At 43.3% G+C, this 23,135-nt stretch overlaps 1 protein-coding gene across 2 annotated transcripts in view; it reads left to right on the top strand.

The window, feature by feature from the left end:
- DRD2 (dopamine receptor D2) overlaps positions 1 to 8,818 on the top strand; it is a 35,211-nt gene extending 26,393 nt beyond the window's left edge. For both annotated transcript variants that reach the window (XM_044666326.1, XM_044666325.1), the window contains 2 exons: positions 6,038 to 6,365; positions 8,625 to 8,818. In XM_044666326.1, coding sequence (XP_044522261.1) covers positions 6,038 to 6,365; positions 8,625 to 8,818 — 522 coding nt within the window. The remainder of the gene's footprint in view (positions 1 to 6,037; positions 6,366 to 8,624) is intronic.
- The last annotated feature ends 14,317 nt before the right edge of the window (positions 8,819 to 23,135 follow it).

Here is a 23,135-nt window from a genome sequence, read left to right as displayed (position 1 = left end):
AGGGGGGGAAAGAGAGAAGGAAAGAGAGGGAGAAGGAAAGAGAGAGGGAGAAGGAGAGAGAAGGAGAGAGATAGGGAGGAAGGGGAGAGAGAGGGAGAAGGAGAGAGAGAGAAAGAGAGAGATGGAAAGAGAGAGGGAGAGAGAGTCGGGAATGAGAGAGGGAGAGAGAGGAAGAGAGAAGGAGAGAGATGGAGATAGAGAAGGAGAGAGAGGGAGAGGGGGAGAGAGAAGAACAGAGAGTGGGAGAGGAAGAGAGAAGGAGAGAGGGAAACAGGGAGAGGGAGAGAGGGAGAGAGAGGGGGAGAGATGGGGAGAGAGGAAGAGGAGAGAGAGAGGGAGAGAGAAATGCATTAAGAAATAGAAAATCAGGAAAGGCTTCCTATCAAAAATGGTAGCCAAATTAAACCTTATTTAGCTCTATCCTGGGCTCATTCTTTTCTTTTTCTGATCTGTCTCAGTGGTCTCATTAGCATCAGTTATGATCTCTCTGCAGATGACTCCCCATTTTACCTATCCAGGCTTCATCTCTCTTGTGAGCACCAGTTCTGAATTAGGTCTCCAACTGGATATCCTACAATTATTTCAAACTCAAAATGTTTAAAACCTAAACTGTTTTCATTCCTTCCAGATCCACCTCTGTTCCTAACATCCTTGTTTCTATTGGGAGCACTATGAGTCAGTCAGCCAATATACAGTCATGAAGGGTCTACTATGTACCAAATGCTGTACTAAGTCTTTCACATTTCACAAGCCAGGAGTCATTCTCTACACTTCTCTCTCACTCTTGCTCCTATATCTAACCAGTTGCCAAATACTGTTTTAGTATTCTAACTCAGTCACAGAATTACAGAATTACAGAATTTGAGAATCAGAAAGCAGTAACTTAGTCCAGCATGTACCTGAAAGGAATTCCCACCATGATATACTTCTTTAAAAATGTTTTTATTTTTATTTTGTTCCAATAACAAATTTACACAGAAATTTTCCAAAGTTACATGATTCATGCTGTCTCCCTGTCTCCCAGCCCTCTTCCCTTCCCCTTCCTGGAGTTGACAAGCAATTCCACTGATAATACACTGTACATGTATTATCGCTGTCATTTATCAAATACATATGCATGTATTTGAGTGTATTATCACCCAAAACCTATTTCCATATTATTCATTTTTATAAGAGAATAATTTTATAAAACCAAACCCCAAATCATATACCAAATAAACAAGTGATAAACCAAATGTTTTCCTTCTGCATTTCTACTCCAACAGTTCTTTCTCTAGAGGCAGATAGCCTTCTTTTTCATAAATCCCCTGTGATATACTTTCAAAGCTGTCATCTAACTTACTGGAAAACCTCCAGTGATGGAAACCCATCTCTTAAGGCAGACAATGCTACTTTTGAACAGCTTTAATGACTGCTGTTTAACCCTTACCTTCTGTCTTAATGTCAGTTCCAAGGTAGAAGAGTGGCAAGAGTTAGGTAATTGGGGTTAAGTGACTGACCCAAAGTCACACTGCTAAGAAGTATCTAAGGCCAGATTTGAACCCAGTTTCTCTTAGTGCCCTATCTACTATGCTACCTATCTGCTCCTAACTGATTTACTTTTTAAAATTTAAACCCTTACCTTTGCCTTAGAATTGATATTAAGTATAGGTTCCAAGGCAGGAGTGGTAAGGGCTAGGCAATTGGGATTAAGTGATTTGCCCAAGCTCACGTAGCTAGGAAGTGTCTGAGGCCAGATATGAACCCAAATCCTCCTGACTCCAGGTCTGGTGCATTGTCTACTGAGCCACCTAGGCTGTCCTGGACAGCATTAATTGTTAGGAAGTTTTTCCTGATAGCAATCCTAAATCCACTCCTTTGCAAGGCCTACTCATGGCTCCTAATTTTGTGCTTTGGAATGAAAGAGAACAAATCTTATTTCTCTTCTGCATGATAGTCCTTCAAATACTAGAAGAAACGTATCTTGCCTCCAAGAGTTCTTCTTTTCTTTAGTCAGCATTATACTGTGTCAGCTAAAAAAACTGATGTGATTTAGACTATGTTAAGAGCTCCTGCATATATAGAGTGATTGTCCCCCTGTTCTCTGCCCTGGTCAGACCTCAGGCAGAGTACACATTCAGTTCTGGACAGTATGGTTTAAGAAGGACAATGAGTATACGGAAAGTGTTCAGAGGAGGGCAACCTAGATGGTGAAGGCTCTTGAGTTTATGGCAGGGGAGGATGAGTTGTTCTTCTCTGGACACTTTCCAGTTAATCATTGTCTTTATTCCAATTCCAGTTGTGGTCTGACTAAGGCAGAAGAATATCATTCAGGGAGATGATCACCTCCATAATTCTGGGAGTTCTTGATGCAGCCTTGAATCATGTGAGCTTTCATCAAAACCACCTCACATTGCAAATTCTTATTTAGCCAGCCATCTGCCCCAGCTCTTTTTTACTCAAAATAGCAATTTAACCACGCCTCTCCCACCCTGTAATTGGGAGGGTGATTTTTTGAACCCAAATACAAGACTTCATATTTACCCCTATAAAATTTTATATTATCAACCTAATGCTTCTGCTTGCCAGAATCTTTTGGGGTCCCGATTCTGTCATTAAGTGTGTTAGTTATCCTTCCCAGCATTGTATCTTCCTCAACATGCCTTACATGAATTCCCCTCTCTCCACTCACACCAGTCATCCTAGTTCAGGTCCTCACCACATCTTGCCTTGACTAATGTAATATCCTCTTAATTGGTCCCCCTGCTTTCAGTCTCTCCCCAATTCCATCCATCTTCCACACAGCCAACAGAATTGTCTTCCTCGGTCTCAAGTATGAATATTGCCACTCTCCTGTTCAGAAAGTTTCATTTATCTTATTGTCATTAGGAGAAAATACATACTCTTCTGTCTGGCACTAAAAGCCTTTTGTAATCTGGCTCCAGCTTATCTTTCCAGGCTGGTCACTCTCTATCACATGCTCTACTTCAGTCACACTAGCCTGTTTGTTGTTCCTCATAGACATCATTCCGTCTTCTGTCCCTGAGCTCTTTTACTGACTGTCCCACATATTTTGAATGCGCACTTTCCCTATTTTTATCTTTTTTGAACCTCTTGATCCTTTCAAGACTCAGATCAAATGTTATCTCCTTCCCCTACAGAAATAACTTTGTATATAATTAGCATGTGTCCAATATTTTTATTCCTCTGCAAAGATATTGTATCTTTATAAAAAAATCCTTACCTTCCATCCTAGAATCAATATTATGTATTGGTTCTAAGGCAGAAAAGTGGTAAGAGCTGGGCAATGGGGGTTAAGTGACTTTCTCAGGGTCACATAGCTAGGAAGTGTCTGAGGCCAGATTTGAACACAATATCTCTAACCTGGCTCTCAGTCCACTGAATCACCTAGCTGCCCCAAATGTTTTATCCTTTCTGTTAAACTCTTACCTTCCATCTTAGAATTAATACTATATACTGATACCAAGGTAGAAAGCTGTAAGGACTAGGAAATCAGAGTTAAGTGACTTGGCTAGGTTCACATGGCCAGGAAGTATCTGAAGTCAAATTTGAACCCAAGACCTCCATTATCTAGACCTGGTTCTCAATCTATATGAGCCAACTAGTTTCCCTCAATGTACCCTTGTAATGGAATGCAAGTTGCTTGAGGACAGGCACTGTCTCACTTTTGTATTTGTGTCCCTCTTAGTTCCCACCACAGTGCTTAGAACAAAGTCAGCATTTAATAAATATTTCTTTGATTGACTAAAGGAAGGAACTCAGGGATTCTGAGGGGCAGAGGTAAGGAGGGAGCGAATTTCAGGCATGATAAAAAATGCTGAGGATGGAAACAGAATGTTGAATTCAGGGAATATCTGGTGGGCTAGTTTTGCTGTAACTGAGAATATAGGCAGGGAAGTATTCCTACAAGATGAGTCTGGAAAAGGAAGTGTAAGATGGACTGGAAAGGGCTTCGTAGTTTATCTTAGGGACAGATGGGAGACATTTAGCATCTTTGAGGAGGGAAGTAATTTGGTCATATACTTCTAGGAATATTCATTAGCTAGCTAGAATGATTCAGAGAGGAGCTTGGAAAGCAGAGAACCATCAGAAGTCTCTTGTAATAAATAGATTGAGAGGTGATGAGGACCTGAACTAGGTTAGAGGCTATGTGAATAGAGAAGGAGACTAGCATGGGTTATGCTGTCGAGGTGCCATTGGCATGCCCTGACAGGCGATTGGAATGGGAGGATGAGGGACAAAGAGGGGGGAGAGTTAGTCTTTTTTGAGTGTAGTGGAGTCAGGTTCTAGATTACAAAGAACAAGAGGTGCATGTAAGGGGATGAAGTGAAGAATGAGTGTAATCCCCACTGGGAGATTAGATCAGATAAATTTGGGGTGCATCCATTCAGCATAGTTACATGACTTTCTCCAGCAGTATTGGGCAGCATGAAAGAAGAAAGGAGAACACAGATGGTGAAAGTAATCTAGGTTTAAGATCTGGCAAGGAGTGATTGGCAACAGGACCCTGGGACAAAGGATTCAAGGATAGCACAGAGTTGAACTTCTTCACCATAGGGTTGAGACTGGTTTGAAATCCCATATCTACTGCTTAGTACATGGTAAGTGACCTTGGGCAAGTCACATTTCCTCCATGGGTCCCATTTTCATCGTCATTAAAATGAAGGGATTGGGCTAGATGGTCCCTTAGACTCCGTCTGTCTCTAAGTCTATGAATGTGAAGGGAGGAGTGTGAAGCCAGAGCAGGAGTGATAGAACGAGAGAAAAGGAAGAGATGGAGGTCCTAGAACACAAGGGAAATATGAAGACTAGGTTTAATGGCAATGAGGCAGAGGGGGGATAGGAGAGGAGGTTGGTAGGTCAACATTACAGTCTTCAGCCATCTGTAGAGGTCATGACAGGTGTCTAGCATGAAAAACATTAGTTGTACCTTCTTCATATATTGCACTTCCCTAGCATTCTCCAAAAGGATACAAATGTGATATACATATATAGGTATGTATATATTATATGTGTATATAAATATATTTACATTTTATATGTGTATCATAGACACACAGACAGATATATGTGTATACATGTATGTATATATATACACATGAGTGTAGACATATTATATATACACGTATGTACCCAGATGAATAGATGACCTTATGTACATATCTAATGCTTCTTCAGTGGGTCCATAATCTCATCAATATGAATACTGGAGGACTTTCTCTCCATTGGTATAGATCACAGCTCATCTGTTCCATCTTATCCCGTATGATTCTTGTCTCCCAGAGAGATTCTACTTAATGTACCAGAAACCTCATGTTAGGAACCTGAGCCCTTCGTCTATGACCCTTACTATGGGATTGACCCAGCCCCACATTTTTTCTCAAGATATGCCTTTGCTGGAGTGCCTGCGGACTGAAAATTAGTGGCTTTGGGGGAGGAGGAAGGGACAAGTATTTGGGATTGACGGTAGCTATCACTGGACCCAGAATCTCCTTAAACCAGAACTTCCTAGAGGAATGAAAGGAATGGTCTTTTGTGAGCTTTAAGAGGGAACCAACAATTGGGTTATATTATTCCACTGTATGGGTGATATGAAAAGCTTTTACTGTGATAATTTTTATCCTGTCCTCTTTGGAGTAAAAAGGAAACTATCTACCAGGGACAAGTCTGGCTGAGACTGAGATGGGCAGGGTAAAAGTCAGGGATTACATTCACTGGGAAGTCTAGGATTCAGGAATACTAAAATGTAAAATGGGGGCAGCAAAGTGGCATGGTGGATAAAGCACCAGACCTAGAGTCAGGAGTTCAAATCTGGTCTCAGAAATTTCCTAGCTGTGTGACCCTGGACAAGTCACTTAAACCCGATTACCTAGCCGTTGGCATTTTTCTGTCTTAGAACTGATACTAAGACAAAGGGTGAGGGTTTAGAAAAAGGAATACTAGGGTGGAAATCAGTGGGGCCAGGTAGGAGTTTCAGAGTATCCATATGCAAGGGTACTTACCTGGCTTTATTTTGGTACTTTTGATCCTTGTCCAGGAGGCTGCACGCCGTGAACAGATGGAGATGGAGATGATGTCCAGCACCAGCCCACCGGAGAAAACCAAATACAGCCCCATCCCTCCAAGCCACCATCAGCTCACCCTCCCTACCCCCTCCACCCAGGGAGTCCATTCTTCCCCTGACAGCCCCATAAAGCCAGAGAAGAATGGGCATGCCAAAGGCCACCACCCCAGGTCTGCCAAAGTCTTTGAGATCCAGTCTATGCCCAATGGCAAAACTCGGACTTCACTCAAGACCATGAGCCGGAGGAAACTTTCCCAGCAGAAGGAGAAAAAAGCCACCCAGATGCTGGCCATCGTCCTTGGTGAGTGAGCCCTCCTACCACCACTGCTCCAGTTAGAGAGAAGAGAATCTATAGCGCTCTATAGTTATGTGCTCGCTTAGTGTCGTTATGTTCAAAATCAACTGACCAGGGAAAGGAGCAATTGAAATGATCTGGGAATGTGAACAGACCAAGGAAGGTTTCCTGAAGAGAGAGGTAGTCGCCTAGGTCTTGAAGGAGAACTAGAAGTTTGCTAATCAAAGAACAGTGGTGTGTGTGAGTGTGTGTATGTATGAGAGAGTGTGAGTGTATGTGTGAGTGTGTGAGTGTGTGTGTGTGGTGTGTGTGTGTGTTTGGGGTCTGGAATGCATGCCTATCTCAGCATGGAGAACAATAGTACAAGCCAAGACACAAGGTGGGAGTACGTTTGGTGCCTGGTTGAGTGCAGGAAGGAACTATTCCTGATTGCTTGGGGAAAAAAAAATCCCAAGTCCCTGTCCTCAAGGAGCTAACTTTTTCTTTGTCATTAAGGGATAATGACACTGAATTTCTAGAGCACTTTTCAGAGTGATTTTACATAACCGCAGATAAAATTTATTTTGGTCTTCACCCATTGTTCCCATCAATTGAGGGGTTAGGAGGGGAAAGATGGAGGTGGGATCTGGGACATGTGAATCTCTGAGTGTAGGGAACTCCCAGTGTGGAATATTTCTCCAGACTTGCAGCTTAACTTTAACTTCTAGTCTTAAAGAAGTGCTTCAGTCTGTTGTTTGAAGAGATAAAATGACAGCTATCATTGTGTCGGATGTAGAACTTTCTCAACCCAACTCTTTCTGCCTCCAAGGCTGCCCCTCTTCATTAAAGAGCACTGGCTTGGTTTACATCTTTTGAGGTTTTACTACTTGTGGACAAATCACTTAACTTCCCTGGACCTCAGTGGCCTTCTCTGTCGAATGAGGGAGCTCAGAGGCAACCAATGCTTAAATATACATTTGTCACTTAAGCAGGAAATAGGTTAATTGACAGCAATGAATCAGGGGTGAGAGAGGAAAACCCATAAAGCTTTTTTTAGCCCTTATTTTTATTTATATTTATTTCTTAGTATCATTTCTAAGACAAGATTGTGGCAAGGGCTAGGCAGTTGGGGTTAAGTGACTTGCCCAATGTTACACAGCTAGGAAGTGTCTGAGACCAAATTTGAACCCAGGTAGTATTTAGCTGTCCTCAATAAAACATTTTAAAATTAAAAAAATGAAATTTAAAAACTAACATGAGCAGGGTTGGATTAGATGGGCATCTGAGGACCTTTTGAGCTCTCAATCTGTGTGCCTGCCTGTCTTACTGATGAGGAAACCAAAGGCTAGTAAAGTCTGGTGACTTGTCTAAAGTCATACAGCTAGTTAGTGATAAAGTCTGGACCATCATCTAAATTTCCTCTACTGATAGTACTCTTAAGAGGCATTATAATTTAATGCATGTTTATTAATTTGGTCCACGAACCCCCAAAGGGTCCATGATATTTTTCAAGTGGTATGTAAATTTAAGGCTTATTTTTAAAATACTCTGATAAGTGTTTAAATACAATTGGTTCGCTTTGTAATCCTATGTATTTATTTTATGTACTTAAAAATATTATACTGAAAAAGGGATCCATGACATGAAAAAGATTAAGGGAACAACTAGGTAGCATAGTGGATGGATCACCAGGCTTGGAGTCAGAGAGACCTGGGTTTAAGTCAAGCCTCAGATACTTCCTAGCTGTGTGACCCTGGGCAAGTCACTTAACTCTAATTGCCTTGCCCTTGCCACTCTTCTTTAAATTATTACTAAGACAGAAAGTAAGAGATCTTTTTGGTTATTTTTTTAAATTAAGAATCCCTGCATAGTGGAAAGAATATTGGATTTGGAGCCTAATGTCCCAAGTGTGATTCCAGGTTCCCCACATTTGTGTGCTGTGGGAGCCTGAGGGAGTCATAAATTGAGGCTGAGTTTTCTCATCTATTAAATGAGCATAACAATACTTGTACTCCTTCCCTCCCAGAGTTGTGAATGAAGCACTTTGTGGCCTTTGAGTTCTACAAAAATCTGAGTTGTTAGTATGATTTCTTCCTCGTACTGCATCCAGAAATGGAGATGACGGAATCCACAAAGTAAACAGTCCCAGAATCTATCTGATCCACCCCAGAAGTTGGGCTCTTAGTGATTGAGACAGACAGTGGAACCAGACAGACTTATCTATGCCCACTTGGTTCTCCTAGGACCGACTCCCCAGCCTACCTCACTGGCTTTCTTCTCTTGCAGGAGTGTTTATCATCTGTTGGCTGCCGTTCTTCATCACCCACATTTTGAATATGCACTGTGATTGCAACATTCCACCTGCCATGTACAGTGCATTCACATGGCTGGGCTATGTCAACAGTGCTGTCAACCCCATCATTTATACTACTTTTAACATCGAGTTCCGCAAAGCCTTCCTGAAGATTCTCCACTGCTGACCCCGCCAACTGCCTGCCCACCTGCCTGTCTACCCAACCACCTACCCGCCTGTCTCACTAAGCAAAGAGCCAATGGTGATGAGGGGAGGGAGAACTGGCTTTCCTTTCTGAGTCAGTGGGTCCTGAACAGCCCCCCCCCCCCACCTCTCTGGTAGGCAGGGTGGGGGCCCTTCATGCAGATCCAAGGGAGTCTGTTACAGGAATTGCATTGCTCTCAACGACGGTGTCTAAGCCTCTGAAGCAGCAAGTTGTTTATTGGCCCCGTTCCCGGGGCTGGATCTCTTGGGGACTGTGGGGGACAGCTAATATGGAGAGCAGGGTCTGTTCACAGGGACTTCCCGCTTCTGCTTCCTGGACACTTTCCCTATGCACCAAAGACAAAGCCACCAGCTGCTGTCACTATTTTCTGGCCCATCTCCTTCCTGGCTCTGAGTATGGATGCAAGAGCTGGGAAACCTAATTGAGGTCTCTAGACCCTGCTCACTCTCCGCCTGCCTGGCCCTGGGTGGGGTCTGAGAAGTCGGTGGGAGGGCCTGGTCAAGGCTAGGGACAGCAGGAGCAACAGCAAAGGTCGAGTCTGGCTGGCATCCATCAATGGCACCATGAGTCCTGTGTAAATACTAGACCACAGGATGAATCTCAGAGAAGCCCGAGCCAAAAAAGAAAAACAAGTACATCCTTCTCTAAGACGCTGCTTTGCATGGCAGTAAGTAGTGGTCTGGGGGCTGCTCCCTATGTATCCTCCAGCTTCCTATCTAGTGGCTGCTACATGAAGGACATTCTGGAACTATTGCTGGTTTTGTGCATTGAGCTGGGCAGCCCACAGACCCCTTAAGACCCACAGCAAAAGGGGGAAAGAGAGATGGGCTATGAGACTTTGGTTACTTTCTCAGAGACTAGCTTGTTGGGTCTGGCATCCCAATAAATGATTGCAGAGTCTGCCTCAGATCCTAAGGACCTGAATATTGGCCTGTGGCTGGAGTCAGGGCGTCTAGGCTAGGGACTGGCGACCTGTGGCAAGGGTATCATAGTGTTATTTGAGGTGATAACGTTGGTAGCCATGTACCACACCTCCTTTTATCTTCTCTTCTTCCTCTCTCCCTCTTTCTTCCCCCTGCTTGTCCCTCTCCCTTTGCCATTCCCTGCCTCTGCCTTAGACCTACCATCAGCTCAACAGGCTGTTGACCCTGTCCTGGTCCTGTGGGGGACAAGGGAAACAGCTGCTGCTATGGAGGTTACTTGGCCCCTGTGTCTACAAGGCCACTGGCTGTCCCCAGGCCCCAGTCTTTCTGTACCATCACTGTACATATGACAATCCAATAAAATCTAATGGAAACAGGTGGACTGGGCTGAGTGTTTGAATATGCCCAGCAGAAAGAAAGAGCTCCATTCATCCTCTCTTTCCATCAAAGGAATAGCCTAATCCCCTTGGGACAGATTCATATCCTTTCTGTTCAAGGGAGAGAATCTATGGCAGTGATGGCAAACGTTTTAGAGACCGAGTACCCAAACTGCAACGCTCATGCTGCATCCCCACCTTACTCCAGATAGGGATGGGAGGAAGAGCTCCCATTGGGCTGCTGGGCAGAGGGGTGGGTGATGGGAGAAATGTCCTCTGGCATGGTGGAGAGGGGCGTCTCCTCTGGCATGCGTGCCATAGGTTCACCAACACTGGCCTATGGCACCTATTCTATAAATCTGGTGTTAACTGGAGCAGGGCTCAAAGTTGAACCAGATAATGCAAAGAAAAGGGTGTAGGGAATGGTGAGTTCTTAGGGTCACAGGGCTCTGAGGCATTGCTTGGATCAGTGAAGAGGACAGCTGGGTTATGTATTGGGGAAGAGGGAGGGGGGGAATTTTTCTAAAGTGAACCCACCTGGAAATATTGCACTCTTTGTATCATCCCCAGAGCAGTAGGGAGAGGCAGCTAACATGTTACAGGATGCAGTCAACATCCAAAGAGATCACAGCAGGCTAGAACATTGACACAAACTAAATATCATGTAATTTAACAGGAATAAAAGGCACAAAGATAAAAGTGAAAATAGTATCTTCTCTCAAAGATGTTACAGTACCCAAGTGATATTTTACACAGAATCATAGAACCACAGAATTTCAGTTAAAAAGGATGTGAAATGGGGGCAGCTGGGTAGCTCAGTGGATTGAGAGCCGGGCCTAGAGACAGGAGGTCCTAGGTTCAAATCCGGCCTCAGACACTTCCCAGCTGTGTGACCCTGGGCAAGTCACTTGACCCCCATTGCCTACCCTTACCAATCTTCCACCTATAAGTCAATACACAGAAAGTTAAGGGTTTAAAAAAAAAAAAGTAAAAAAAAAAAAAAAAAAAAAAAAAAAAGGATGTGAAAATGACCCAAGAGTAAGAGGGTACAGAGAACTTCAAATATGTCAACACCGAACTGTCAGAAAAGAAAGACAATCCAGTTTTTTTTAAAAAAAAAACCCTTACCTTAGGGGGCAGCTGGGTAGCTCAGTGGATTGAAAGCCAGGCCTAGAGATGGGAGGTCCTAGATTCAAATCTGACCTCAGCCACTTCCCAGCTGTGTGACCCTGGGCAAGTCACTTGACCCCCATTGCCTACCTTTACCACTCTTCTGCCTTGGATCCAATACATAGTATGGAAGGTAAGGGTTAAAAAAAAAAAAACAAACAACCCTTACCTTCTGTCTTATTGTTAATTCTAAGACAAAAGAGTGGCAAGGACCAGGCAACTGAGGTTAAATGACTTGCCCACAGACACCCCACTGGGAAGTGAGGCTAGATTGGAATCTGTGTTCTCTTAACTCCAGGCCTGGTCCTCTATCCCTTGTGCTATGTAGCTGCCCCACAATCCAGGTTTAGACAACAGTAAGTCCAGGACTAGAGAGGTGAGAAATCCTCTGTACTTTCCCCATGACAACTATATTTGGATTTGGTGTTCAATTCTAGGCACCACATTTTAGGAAAAACTGATAAATTGGAGAATGTCCAGTGGAAGGCTATCAGGATGGCCAAGAGTCTCAAGACCATGCTACCTAAGGATCAGCGGAAGGAATTGTTGCTGTTTAACCTGGAGAAGAAAAGACTCAGGTCAATGATAATTACCTTCCACTATTTAAAGATCTATCATGTGGAAGAGTAATTAGATTTGGCCCTAAAGGGTAGAAATAGGAGCAATGGAAGGCTATTTGAAAGAAGAATATTATCTTAACATAAGGGAAAACTTCCGAATTATTAGAGCTATTCAGAAGAGGAATAATATGCTTGAGGAAGCAATGGGTTCTTTCTCGCTGGAGATCTTTAAACATAGTCTGCGTGACCATTTGTTGGTAGAAGGTATTCAATTATGACCTGGACTCAAAGGCCTCTGAAGCCCTTTCTATTTTAGATTCGGTGGCCCCTGGCTGAGCACAGTTAGGCCATGAGAGCAGTAAAAGAGAAACCATCACCGTTCTTATTTCACCTTTAGAAATATCAGCCAGAAGTCCATGCTCCTCCCAGAGAGGACTTCTTTGCCTTTAGTCACGTTCATTGTGGGTCTCTTGATTAAATTTGCCCCTCCACCACACAAATGGCGATTTCTCTGGAATAGGCTGCTCTCTCTCTGTTTCTGTCACTTTTCTCTCCTTCTCCTCTGTGGATCTGTGTCTTCTCTGAAGCATCAGAAATCTCTTTCTGGGGTCAAGACTGGAAGGTGGCTTAGGTGACCTGTCCCAGGAAGTCAATTCTAACTGCTATTCATTTCTGACCTTCCTATTTTTCTCTCCTCTGTCCAACCCAACTCATTCCCTTCACCAGGGACCAAGATGATATCACTTCGAGCCTTTTCTGGAGCAAGACTAGCTGTTGCTGCTGAAATCTGAAAGTTGACTTTAAAAATGAAAAATAAATCGACCTCATGAAGAGGAATATTATCACCATCCTGAGAATAACAGGGCTGATGACAAACAAGGTGGAGGCGCCCACGGGCTCCCACTTCAAGGAAAATACAGGGGAGCTGTCAGGGAACATGGCACCAGGGATAATTTGCATGCTAAATGCAATATTTTTAGCACCAAAGTTTAGAGCACTTTACTTGCCCCGAACACTTAATTATGGACTTGGATATCTACCTGAACCCAAAGTTCGAGCTCAACCCTCTGGGTGGTTCCAGCTCTTACCAGCATTGGGGTTGAACAAGGGAAAAGTAGAAATAAGAAGCAGGAATTGAGGTCAAGACACTCTCCTGAAACCCAGTGGTCTATTAAGGAAACGGTAACATGTCCATAGATGAAACCTGAGTTGGTGAAGTCAGAGTGCTGGTTCAACAAGATGAAAGGCAACATAAATAGAGCACTGGACTTGGAGCCAAAGGACCATGGTTCAAATTCTACCTCTGTTACCATATAACTTTATTCTTATTCTTATTCTTATTCTTCTGTGTCCTCAACTGGAAAACCAAGAGGATTGGAGTAGATGTCATTTGAGGTCCCTTCCAGCTCTATTCCTATGGTAGGATTATCAAGGTCATCTCATTCCTCTCAGTCTTTTGTCATTGCTCACACACTCTCAAATGAAAGGATTTTGGTTTAGGAAAATTTTGGATTAGGAATGAAAAAAACAACAACTAGCATTTGTTAAGCACTTACTGTGTGTCAGGCATTGTGCTAAGAGCTCTATGAATTTTATCTCATTAGATTCACACAACAGCTTTTTTTTTTAGGTAGATGCTATTGTTATCCTTATATTAAATTTGAGGAAACTGAGGCAAACAGTGATTTGACCAAGGTCACACAAGTAGTAAGTATCTGAAACCAGATTTTAATTCAGATCTTCCTGACTCCAGGTCCAGGATTCTATGTGCAATACCATCAAGCTGCCTCTTTCATTAGAAATCTCTACAGGGAGAGAAACCATGTTCAAATCATTAGGTTCATAGAATTCAAACCTGAGAAGGATCATCTAATTGAACCTTGTCAATTCACAAATGAGAAAAATACAGGCATTAGACCTAGGCTTAGATCCCAGTTCTGACACTTTACCGTCCCTGACAAAGGACAAGTCAGCCTCCATTTGCTACTATAAATCCCAGAGGAGTAAAAGGTCACAAAAGTGCCCAAGGCCACAAAAGTAATATGTAGCAGATTCAGGATTTGAACTCAGCTCTTCTAACTCAGGGAGGCAGCTAGGTGTTGCAATCGGTAGAGCAACAGGCTGGAGTCAGGAAGATTTGAGTTCAAATTTGACCTCAGACACTTACTACCTATGTGACCTTGGGTAAGTCACTTAATCTTGTTTGTCTCAGTTTCTTCATTTGGAAAATGAGCAAGAGAAGGAAATGGCAAACTGCTCTAGTATCTTTGCCAAAAAAAAAAAAAACTCAAAATGGGGACATGAAGAGTCAGACCTGACTGAAGTGATTGAACAACAACTTCATTCTCCAAATCCATTGGTCTTTCTTGTTAGCAAGGCATTGGGAATGGAAGAAAGATGATAGAAGGTTTCAAAATTAAGGAAAAAAAATTACACAGAAAAGCAGCACTAAGTTTATTCTGAGAGAAAAGTGCTAGGAGAAGGAAGGAAAGGGAGGGCAAAAAGAGAGGGGTGATGGGGGGAAAGTTGCTGCAACTGTCATCAAGCTCCTCTTTGTTCCTGCCAGAATCAGATTGACAGCTGGAGTGGGCAGGGGGCGGGCTTGGCTCATCCCCAGCTCTAGCTTTCAGTGGGGAACACGGGGAGGTAGGGCAATGCTAGGAGATCCCTAGCCTTCATCTGGGCGGGCTCTACTGTTTCTAGAGTGGAGGAGTTGGTGATGGATGAAGGAGCAGAAAAGAGGTCAGAGGCAGGACCAGGGCAGGCTAAAGGTTATCCATGTTTCTTCCAGGGTCTGTGTGTATGTGTGTGTGTGTGTGTGTGTGTGTGTCTGTCTGTCTGTCTGTCTGTCTGTCTGTCTCTGTCTCTCTATTTGTCTCTCCTTCCTTGTCTCTGTCTGTTTCTGTCTGTCTCACCTTTTTCTCCAACTCTGTCTCTATCTCCTGTCTATCTGTCCCTATTTCTCTCTCTCTCTCTCTCTCTCTCTCTCTCTCTCTCTCTCTCTCTCTCCCTCCCTCCTTTTTCTCCAACTCTGTATCTCTCTCTCCATCTTTCTGTCTCTTTGTTTCTCTCTGTCTCTTTCTGTTTCTGTCTATACATCTTTTCTTCCAAGCAAATGAGGGCTGTAGCTTTTGATTTCTTCCCCTGCCAATCCCAAGTTAGCAAAGCTCATGGGGCCTTCTTTCCCGCCCCTAGCAAGTTTCTTGCACCCCAGACACTGGCCTCCCCACAAGCTGTGAAGGTCATCCTGGGGGACACCAAGAAAAAGCAGGAACAGCTTCAAAGTTGGCCACCTCAAGAGTTTCTTTAAACCTCCATCAATAATAACCCCAGCTCCGGCGTATATGGCACTTTATGATTACAAAGTGCTTCACATTCCTTAGGTAATTTGATCCTCAAAACAGTCCTTCCAGGCAGGTAATATAAGTAATAATGGTTCCCTCCCCCATATTTAATACTTTAGTTTATAAAGCACTTTCCTCATGACGGCCCCATTGAAGTAGTCAGTAAAAGTATTAGACTTCATTTTCCAGATGAGAAAATTAATACTCATAGAGTTAAGTGATTTGTCCACAGACACTTCACTTCCAGGACCAGTGTTCTTCCCAATGGTGGGAGGAGGGGGTTTGGAGGGAATGGGGTATCTGGGAAGATAACAGGTGAGAGGCTTATTTTAAAGATTATGTATTTTTTTTTGTTTTTCCTGGGGGAGAAGAAGCCCTGACAGAAGTTGGCACAAAAGACTGAGGGCCTTGTCCTTGGGATGTAACGTTTTCGGGGAGCCCTTGGTAGCTGACTGCCTCCTCACATTCAGGAAAAAAAAAGAAGAAAAAGACAGATGAAGGAGAGTACTCTGGCTAAAAAGTATGAGAGATCTTGAAAGGGGATCTACAAAGGCAAATCCTGGAGACCTTCAGAAAAGGATTGCTAAGCACTTAAGGCTGTTCCTGACCTTTATGAAAGCATTTCTTTCTTTTTATTTTTTAGACCCTTACCTTCTGACTTGATATGAATTCTACTAACCTCCTGTCTTAGTGTCATTTCCAAGACAGAAAAGTGGCAAGGGCTAGACAATTGGGGTTAAGTGACTTGCCCAGGATCACACTGCTAGGACGTGTCTGAGGCCAGGACCTCCTGAGTCCAGGCCTCTGTGTACCTACCTGTGCCTTATTAAAGCATTTCTCCCAGGCCTCAGCTTTCCTGCTTTGGACCCAGTCCCTTTCCCCCACTCCCTGCCCCTACCAAAAGTCCCTTGAGATTTTCCTTGATCAGTTGGGCCCCACCCTATATCTTTCCACCCAAAATAGATCATAATAAATTCTAGTCCTGACTGGTACTTTTGGCATCCAGTTCAAGTTCACTCATCCTTTCTTACCCTGCTTATATCAATAGAACAAAAATTCCATTCTATTCACACGGAGCTTTTTTTGTGGTATATTTTCAGGGCTGCAGTCTTCCTGAGAACTGCCTGATGGCCAGTAAGAAAAATCCAATCTCTATTGGAGGGGGATGAGACTGATGAGCTCTGGGAGAACTAACAGCTGGGGAGTCTGGACTGTTTTGGAAGGGAACCCAAAAGGAAGAGAAACAGAGGCATAGAAAGAGACAGACAGACACAAAAACAAAGGCAGATGGAGGTAGACAGACAGATTGGGCAATTCTTATGGATAGAGAAATGATCCTAGATCTATTTGGGTGACAGATAAAACCAACTAGTGACAAATGTGGCAAATGGGAGAGGTTCTAGCACCCAAGTAAATAATGATCTAAATGGACAAATGATGCATTTTCTCAGATCTAGAAAGAGGGATCCCATTAGGCTCGAGTCAGTCAGGACCTGCCATCTCAGAAATGAAGGTTTAGCTAAATAGTAGTAGAGCAAGGGATCCCTCTCTCCCCATCTCCCTCCGTGAAGAGTCCAGAGAGTCCATTTATAACTTAAGAGTCTGGAAGAAAGAGCAAAGAGCAATCCCAGATACTAGAGTGAAGAGTTTACCCACAGTGTCCCCTTCTAGGCATCTCTCCCACTTCTGCCCCTCCAGTAACCAAATTAGGCTTCTTTCTCCCTTGAAGGAGAACTGCCTTGGAAAAGACCAGTCCTGGGGAGATACAAAAAAATTGCATCACTGAGATCCAGAGCATGCTGAAAGTGGAAAGATGTGAGAAGAGGGGTGGCTAAAGTGGTGGGGAAGGCTGGTATCTCCGTGTTACAGTTGAGAAAACTGAGGTGGGGTGAAGTGACTTGCCTGGTGTCAAACAGGTAGTAAGCGCCTGAGGCTGGATTTGAACTCTCGTCACCCTGACTCCAGGCCCAGCACTCTCTCCATTGCATCACCTAGAGTAGGCAGTGAGTGATCTTAGACAAGTTATGTAAAGCCTATTATTTTACAGATATAGATACACAAGGAGGCCCAAATTACTTGAATGACTTGATCCAGGTTATACAGGTTGTGAGTAGCATATTTGGAATTCAAACTCGGGCCCTTTGACTCTCTTCTTGTAGTGACTAGTGTTCTTTCTACCAGAGCAAGTAGCTTCCTACATCGCTTCTAAAGTGGAGTTGAAACCATACTGCGCTGAAGGTCAGGAGTCCTTGGTTCTAGGGTTGGTTCTACCATTATTAGTTGTGTAACCCGGGCATCGCTTAACTCATCTGTCAACTCGTCCTAATTAAAGAAGTAAAATGAAGTTAAAAAAAATTATTGGATTGTGAAAAATTGTATTGCTCTCTTTTGTTTTTACATACTCTTTCCTCTTCAGAGAGCTATCCCTTGTAACAAAGAATTTTAAAAAGAGAAGATTTATAAAGAAGTCCAGCAAAACAAACCAACACACTGACAGTCTGTGCAGTATTCCAGACTCACAGTCCCCTACCTCTGCAAAGAGAGCACGGAGGTAGGACTAAAACTGCTTTCTAAGGTTCTTCCTAGCTCTAGATTTTGGGGACGGGGAGGAAGAAATGAGTGGAATAACCTAGAGGCCAGCATTGACCATCACAAGGACAGCTAAGATTGAACCTCAGGTGGCTGCCTGAGCCAAGTAGAGGGAGGAACCACCTAGAAGAGCTCTTCTTCCTTGTGAATGCTCTTGTAAAGATACTCTTGGGCTACATTCAGCCTTTACCAAGTGATCAGATTTACTCCTATTTGTAAGGCCTTTCCCTCATATGCCCACCTGGAATAACCTTTCCCCTTCTTTGCTAAGCAGAGGATCTCTTTATCTTCTAGACTCCACTCCTCCAGGAAACCTGTCCTCCTTAATATCACAAAGCTCTGGCCCCTTTCCATTTATTCCAGCTTCCTCTGAGCACCTAAGTAAGTTACAGGGCAATGACTCTCAACTTGTTCCTGATGTGGAGGAGTGGAAGAGACTTTTGGGGGATCCATAGGGAGAGATTTCCTCAGAACACAAGGCCTTATGGAGGAATTGACTGTGAGGAGGAGAAAAACCTTCTGCTACTCCCAAGGCTACTGTAAGGAAGGACTGGGATGGGGCCAGACAAGATTGCTGAGAAAGTCATTGCCTTAGATGTGGGGCCAGCAAAAGGCCCTAAAGACCTGGGTGAGAAGCCAGAGACCCCAGATTTTGGGCCCAAGAGGCTAAATCATCTTGTTCTTATAGCTCTGGCTGGCTGGCTGGGTCATTTGGTCAGAACAGAGTATTGAGGAGGTTGGACCTGAGTTTACTGCAAATAAAAATCATCAGAGTAGAACAAGTGGCCCAGGCTCTTGGTACCTGATAGGGTTGTGAGTGTAAAGGAAATCTTAGATGTGACTGTGTATATAACATAATTTCAAGTATCACTCTATTATCCAGTCAGCCAGAAGATGAAAAAATGAATCAGTCAACAGAAGAAAGGCAGAAACACAGACAAGCAGGATAGCTTTGAAAGTGAAGGGTGAACTTAGAAACTTTTAAAAACTGAGCTGTACAGATTAGAAATGCACAGCTTGGTTATGTTTACATTCAGAATTATTTAAAAGATTTTTTTAAATGAACCATTCTTAATTCTAAGTCAATTTCGGCAAAACAAATAAATAAATAAATAAATAAACAAACAAACAAATAAATAAATAAATAGAGAATGTAGTGGTGCCTGGCAACAGCAAGCATTTAATCAATGTTTGTTGATTGGTTGATGGGTACAAAACTAGACCCAATTCTAGAAGACTGGCTAAAAGTAAAGATATGATCCAAGGATCAGTGGACAAAGCCACAATGCACTCAATGTATTAATGTGTATTTTCCTTATATGCGTGCCTTGTCTTTCTCATATAGGGCCCTGGATCCAGGTGTGAGTCATAGCCAGGACAGAGGTAAAGGATAGCCCCCCTTACTCAGATCCAACGCTCCCATTCCTGATCGACTGCTTCAATAACCCCTGTAGGGACAGAGACATCATTCTGCAGAGCCTAGCAGTGTCTGTTCCAACTCTTTCTCCTCCTCCTTACTGCTCACCCTCACCCCATTGCTGGCTCAGGCATTGTTCTTGAGGAGAGAGATTTCCCAGGAGCATTTTTAACCAGGAATTATTTGTTTCTAAATTCAATTATGCCTTTCAGAAGACAGTTTTACCCCAGGCTTAGCCTCAGAGAAAACAAGAGGAGGTCAGGAAGCTGGAAACAGGGTTTTCTCATATGCTCCAGCTTGTGGCCTCTAGCCCCCTATCCTCACTCATTCCACTCTGTCTGACCAAGAGAGGAAGATAAATCATTTACCTGTGGGCTAGGAACTGTCTGCCTAGTTGTGCTAAGGATCATAGGAGTGTAGGTTTGAAATGAGAGACCTCAGAAGTCATCCTGTCCAAATTCTTAATATTATAGAGGAAGAAACGGAGTCCACAGAGTTTGAGTGACTTGCCCAATGTCACACAAATAGTATCAGTGATGAGATTTGAATTTACGTGCTCTATCTCCAAATGTAACACTTAAAAAAATATGTCTTACCTTCCACCTTGGAATCAATCCTAAGTATTAGTTCCAAGGCAGAAGAGCAGTAAGGGCTAGGCAAATGAGTTGTGACTTAATCCAGGGTAACACAGCTAGAAAGTATCTGAGGCCACATTTGAACCCAGGATCTCCTATCTCTCAATCCACTGAGCCACCTAGCTGCCCCCAAATGTAACACTCGTAATCTGGGGGCCACAAATCCACAAAGGGTCCATGGATAGATTTTGGGGGTTGGTAAATTTATTTTAAAAATGTTTTGAAGACTAGTTCAAAGATAATTGAATTTGTATATATACATATATCGTGTGTACATTGTATATTACATATATGTAACATATATTTAAATATATAATTTGTAACTATGTACCTTATTTTCTGAATTTTAAAAACATTCTTCTGAGAGGTTGTCCATGACACAAAAAATGTTAAAATTCCTGCCCTATACCAGGTGCCTTCCTGAGGGAGTACAAGTAAACAAAGAGTGAGCCAGCTTTGGGAAGATGTGCCTGTCCATTATTTCCCAGATCCCCCTATTTGACCCCACTTTTCGCCTATACTCTTTCAAAGTTAATAACAGGGGAGAGGGAATCTGGATGATCGCCCTGAATCTCAAGCTACTATAGTAAATAGAGAGCTGTAGCTTCCTTCGAATCAAAGCTAAAATCCAAATCTCTAACAGGAAGCTTTTCCCAACAATTTTACTGCCTTCTTTCAGCTTAGTATTTCCAGTTGATCCTGTTTATAGTGTTTTTGTTTTCTCCATAGTGTATGTGTTCTCCATAAGCTCTTCAAGAGCAAGGGACTGTCTTTTGCTTCCCTTTGTATTCCCTGTGTTTGGCCCAGTGCCTGGCATATAGTTGATGCTCATGGAATGCTTATTGACTGATTGACCTATTGGAGCTGAGCAGGGACTAAGGGAGGCAACTCATAAGAGGAAAAGGAGGTAGCCCCACTAAATGGGACTAGAAAAGACCAGAGACTTACCTGGGATAGGCCTTTAAGCTTCTCCTTCACTACTTCTTAATCAAGACTGCTGAGGCTGGCTCCCTAACGAGTCACCCTTCCTCCTGTCCCCCATATCCCTTATTTTTTCTCTTGACTTCTTAGGTTCCTTAATATATGAGGTAGTAAATACTAGGTGGCAGGGATAGATGCATGCATTTTTGTCTTGACTTCTTGGGTTCCTTAATTTAGAACTAACAAGGACTTTAGAAGCCATTTAGTCCAACATCCTTATTTTATAAGAAACTAAGGTTAAGAATAGTTAGGTGATTTGTCCAAGGCCATTCAACTAGTAAGAGGAAGAGCTGGGATTTGAACATAGGTCGCCTGATTTCAAATACATATGTTCTTGTCTCCACTCTCTCCACTCTACCATTTGTGTTGTCTCTTCTCCATTCAAAATTGCCCTTAATTGCCCCTTAAACACACACACACACACACACACACACACACACACACACCCAAAAACCCTTACTTTCCATCTTAGAATAAATATTGTGTATTGGTTCCCAGGTAGAAGAGTGATTAAGGGCCAGATAATGGGGGTTAAGTGACCTACCCAGGGTCACACAGCAAGGAAGTGTCTGAGGCCAGATTTGAGCCCAGGACCTCCTTTCTCTAGGCCTGGTTATCAATTCTCTGAGCTACCCAGCTGCCCCCAACCATAATATTCCTTTGAAGCAGCTTTTTATGATACAAATCATCCTCTGGACCTCCACAATGTGATTTGTTTCACACCCATCTAGGACTCCTACTTGGATGTTCTGATAAGAAAACCATTTTCCAAGCTGTTGATTAATGCTGACAAGACAGTATACCTGGTGGTGGTTGATGCCTAGATTTGAAATCTAGGACTTCGATTAGGGTTGGGCTGGGAATCTCTAGCCTTGGCCCTACTCAGGAGAGTGAAATTGGCTAGATATTTTTACACTCCAAAGATAGACTCCTCTAGCTATCATTAAAATAAGTTTTATTTCTGATTCTTCCCCATCTGCCTATCCTGGACATTTCAGAAAGGATCCCTAAGATCCTCTGGCAACTGCAAAATAAAACAAATTCCAATGGTGTGCATTGGACTTTCCTTGGAGTTCAAGAGACGGGGTAGATCATAGCGCTACATGGGACCTTAAACCGATTGGAGTCTCAAATATAGTGACAGATGCCTGCCATCAGATTCTTTATATTAGGAGTTCTTAACCTGGGGTCCTTGAACTTGAGTCTTGAATACTTTGACAATTATACATCAATATAATTGCTTTCCTTTGCTATCTTATATATTTTATTGTATGCATTTAAAAATGTCATTGTGGGGGAAATCCATACGCTTCACCAGACCACCACACACAAAAGGTTAAGGATCCCTGATTCCTCCTCAGGAGGGTTCCTTGGAGTCCTGTTTTCCCATCTCAGTTCCCTTTTGTTAGGAGCTTGAACTCAATGTCCCACAAACGGCTGGGAAGATATTAACAAGTCTGCCCATCGAGGTGAAGAGAGGAGAGAGAAGAGGATAAAAAATAAGGCGGCAGCTGAGCTGAGATTTAGGTCAAGTCTGGGAGGCAGCCCTGCCCTACCCCACCCTTCACTTCTAGCTCCTCTGCTTCCTTTCTCCTAAGACCTGTTGGACAGGCTGGGCTAGGTGGCAGGGATAGATGCATGAGGCAGCTGAGATTGGGGATTGGGATGGGGAAATCCCTGAAAATGAAAATGGCCCACTGAGCATGGGAGTGTCAACTCTCCACTACACAGATCACCACCCATCTCCCAAACCTTGAGGTCCCCATACCTACTCAGCCCAAAGGACTCCACCTGTGAAGTAAGGAACAGCCATCAGAGGTGCTATATAAATGCTATCATCGTCATCATTATTATTCTGACAGAGACATGGCTTAATTCAATGAGGACAAACATCTGGATACAAAGTGCACATCAGGGCCAAGGACACAGTAGGGTCAGGAAAAGGACAGAGAAGGCAGGTAATGGGAGGAGCAATCCAGGTAAGGGCCCATCCTAAAACAGCAGTCAGTTTGTAAAACTGACCCAAGAGGCCTGGGTATAAGGAAGGGATGATCACAGCCACAGGGGCTGTTGCAGTGGGGTGAGAGGAGAGATCTAGAACTAGAAGGAAATTAAAATCCATCCAGCACAACCTCCTCATTTTGTAGAGGAGAAGGAGGCCCAGGGAGATATCCAAGGAACAGAGAGAGAAGAAATGAATTCAGGTTTTCTGTGTCACTATCTTTGCCCCCATACCTCACTTCTGGTGAGTTGCCCCCATACACACTTGTGTTTCTAGAGAT

This window comes from Gracilinanus agilis, chromosome 3, assembly GCF_016433145.1.
Source record: "Gracilinanus agilis isolate LMUSP501 chromosome 3, AgileGrace, whole genome shotgun sequence".
NCBI lineage: Eukaryota > Metazoa > Chordata > Mammalia > Didelphimorphia > Didelphidae > Gracilinanus > Gracilinanus agilis.
This window is presented reverse-complemented; position numbering and strand designations above follow the sequence as displayed.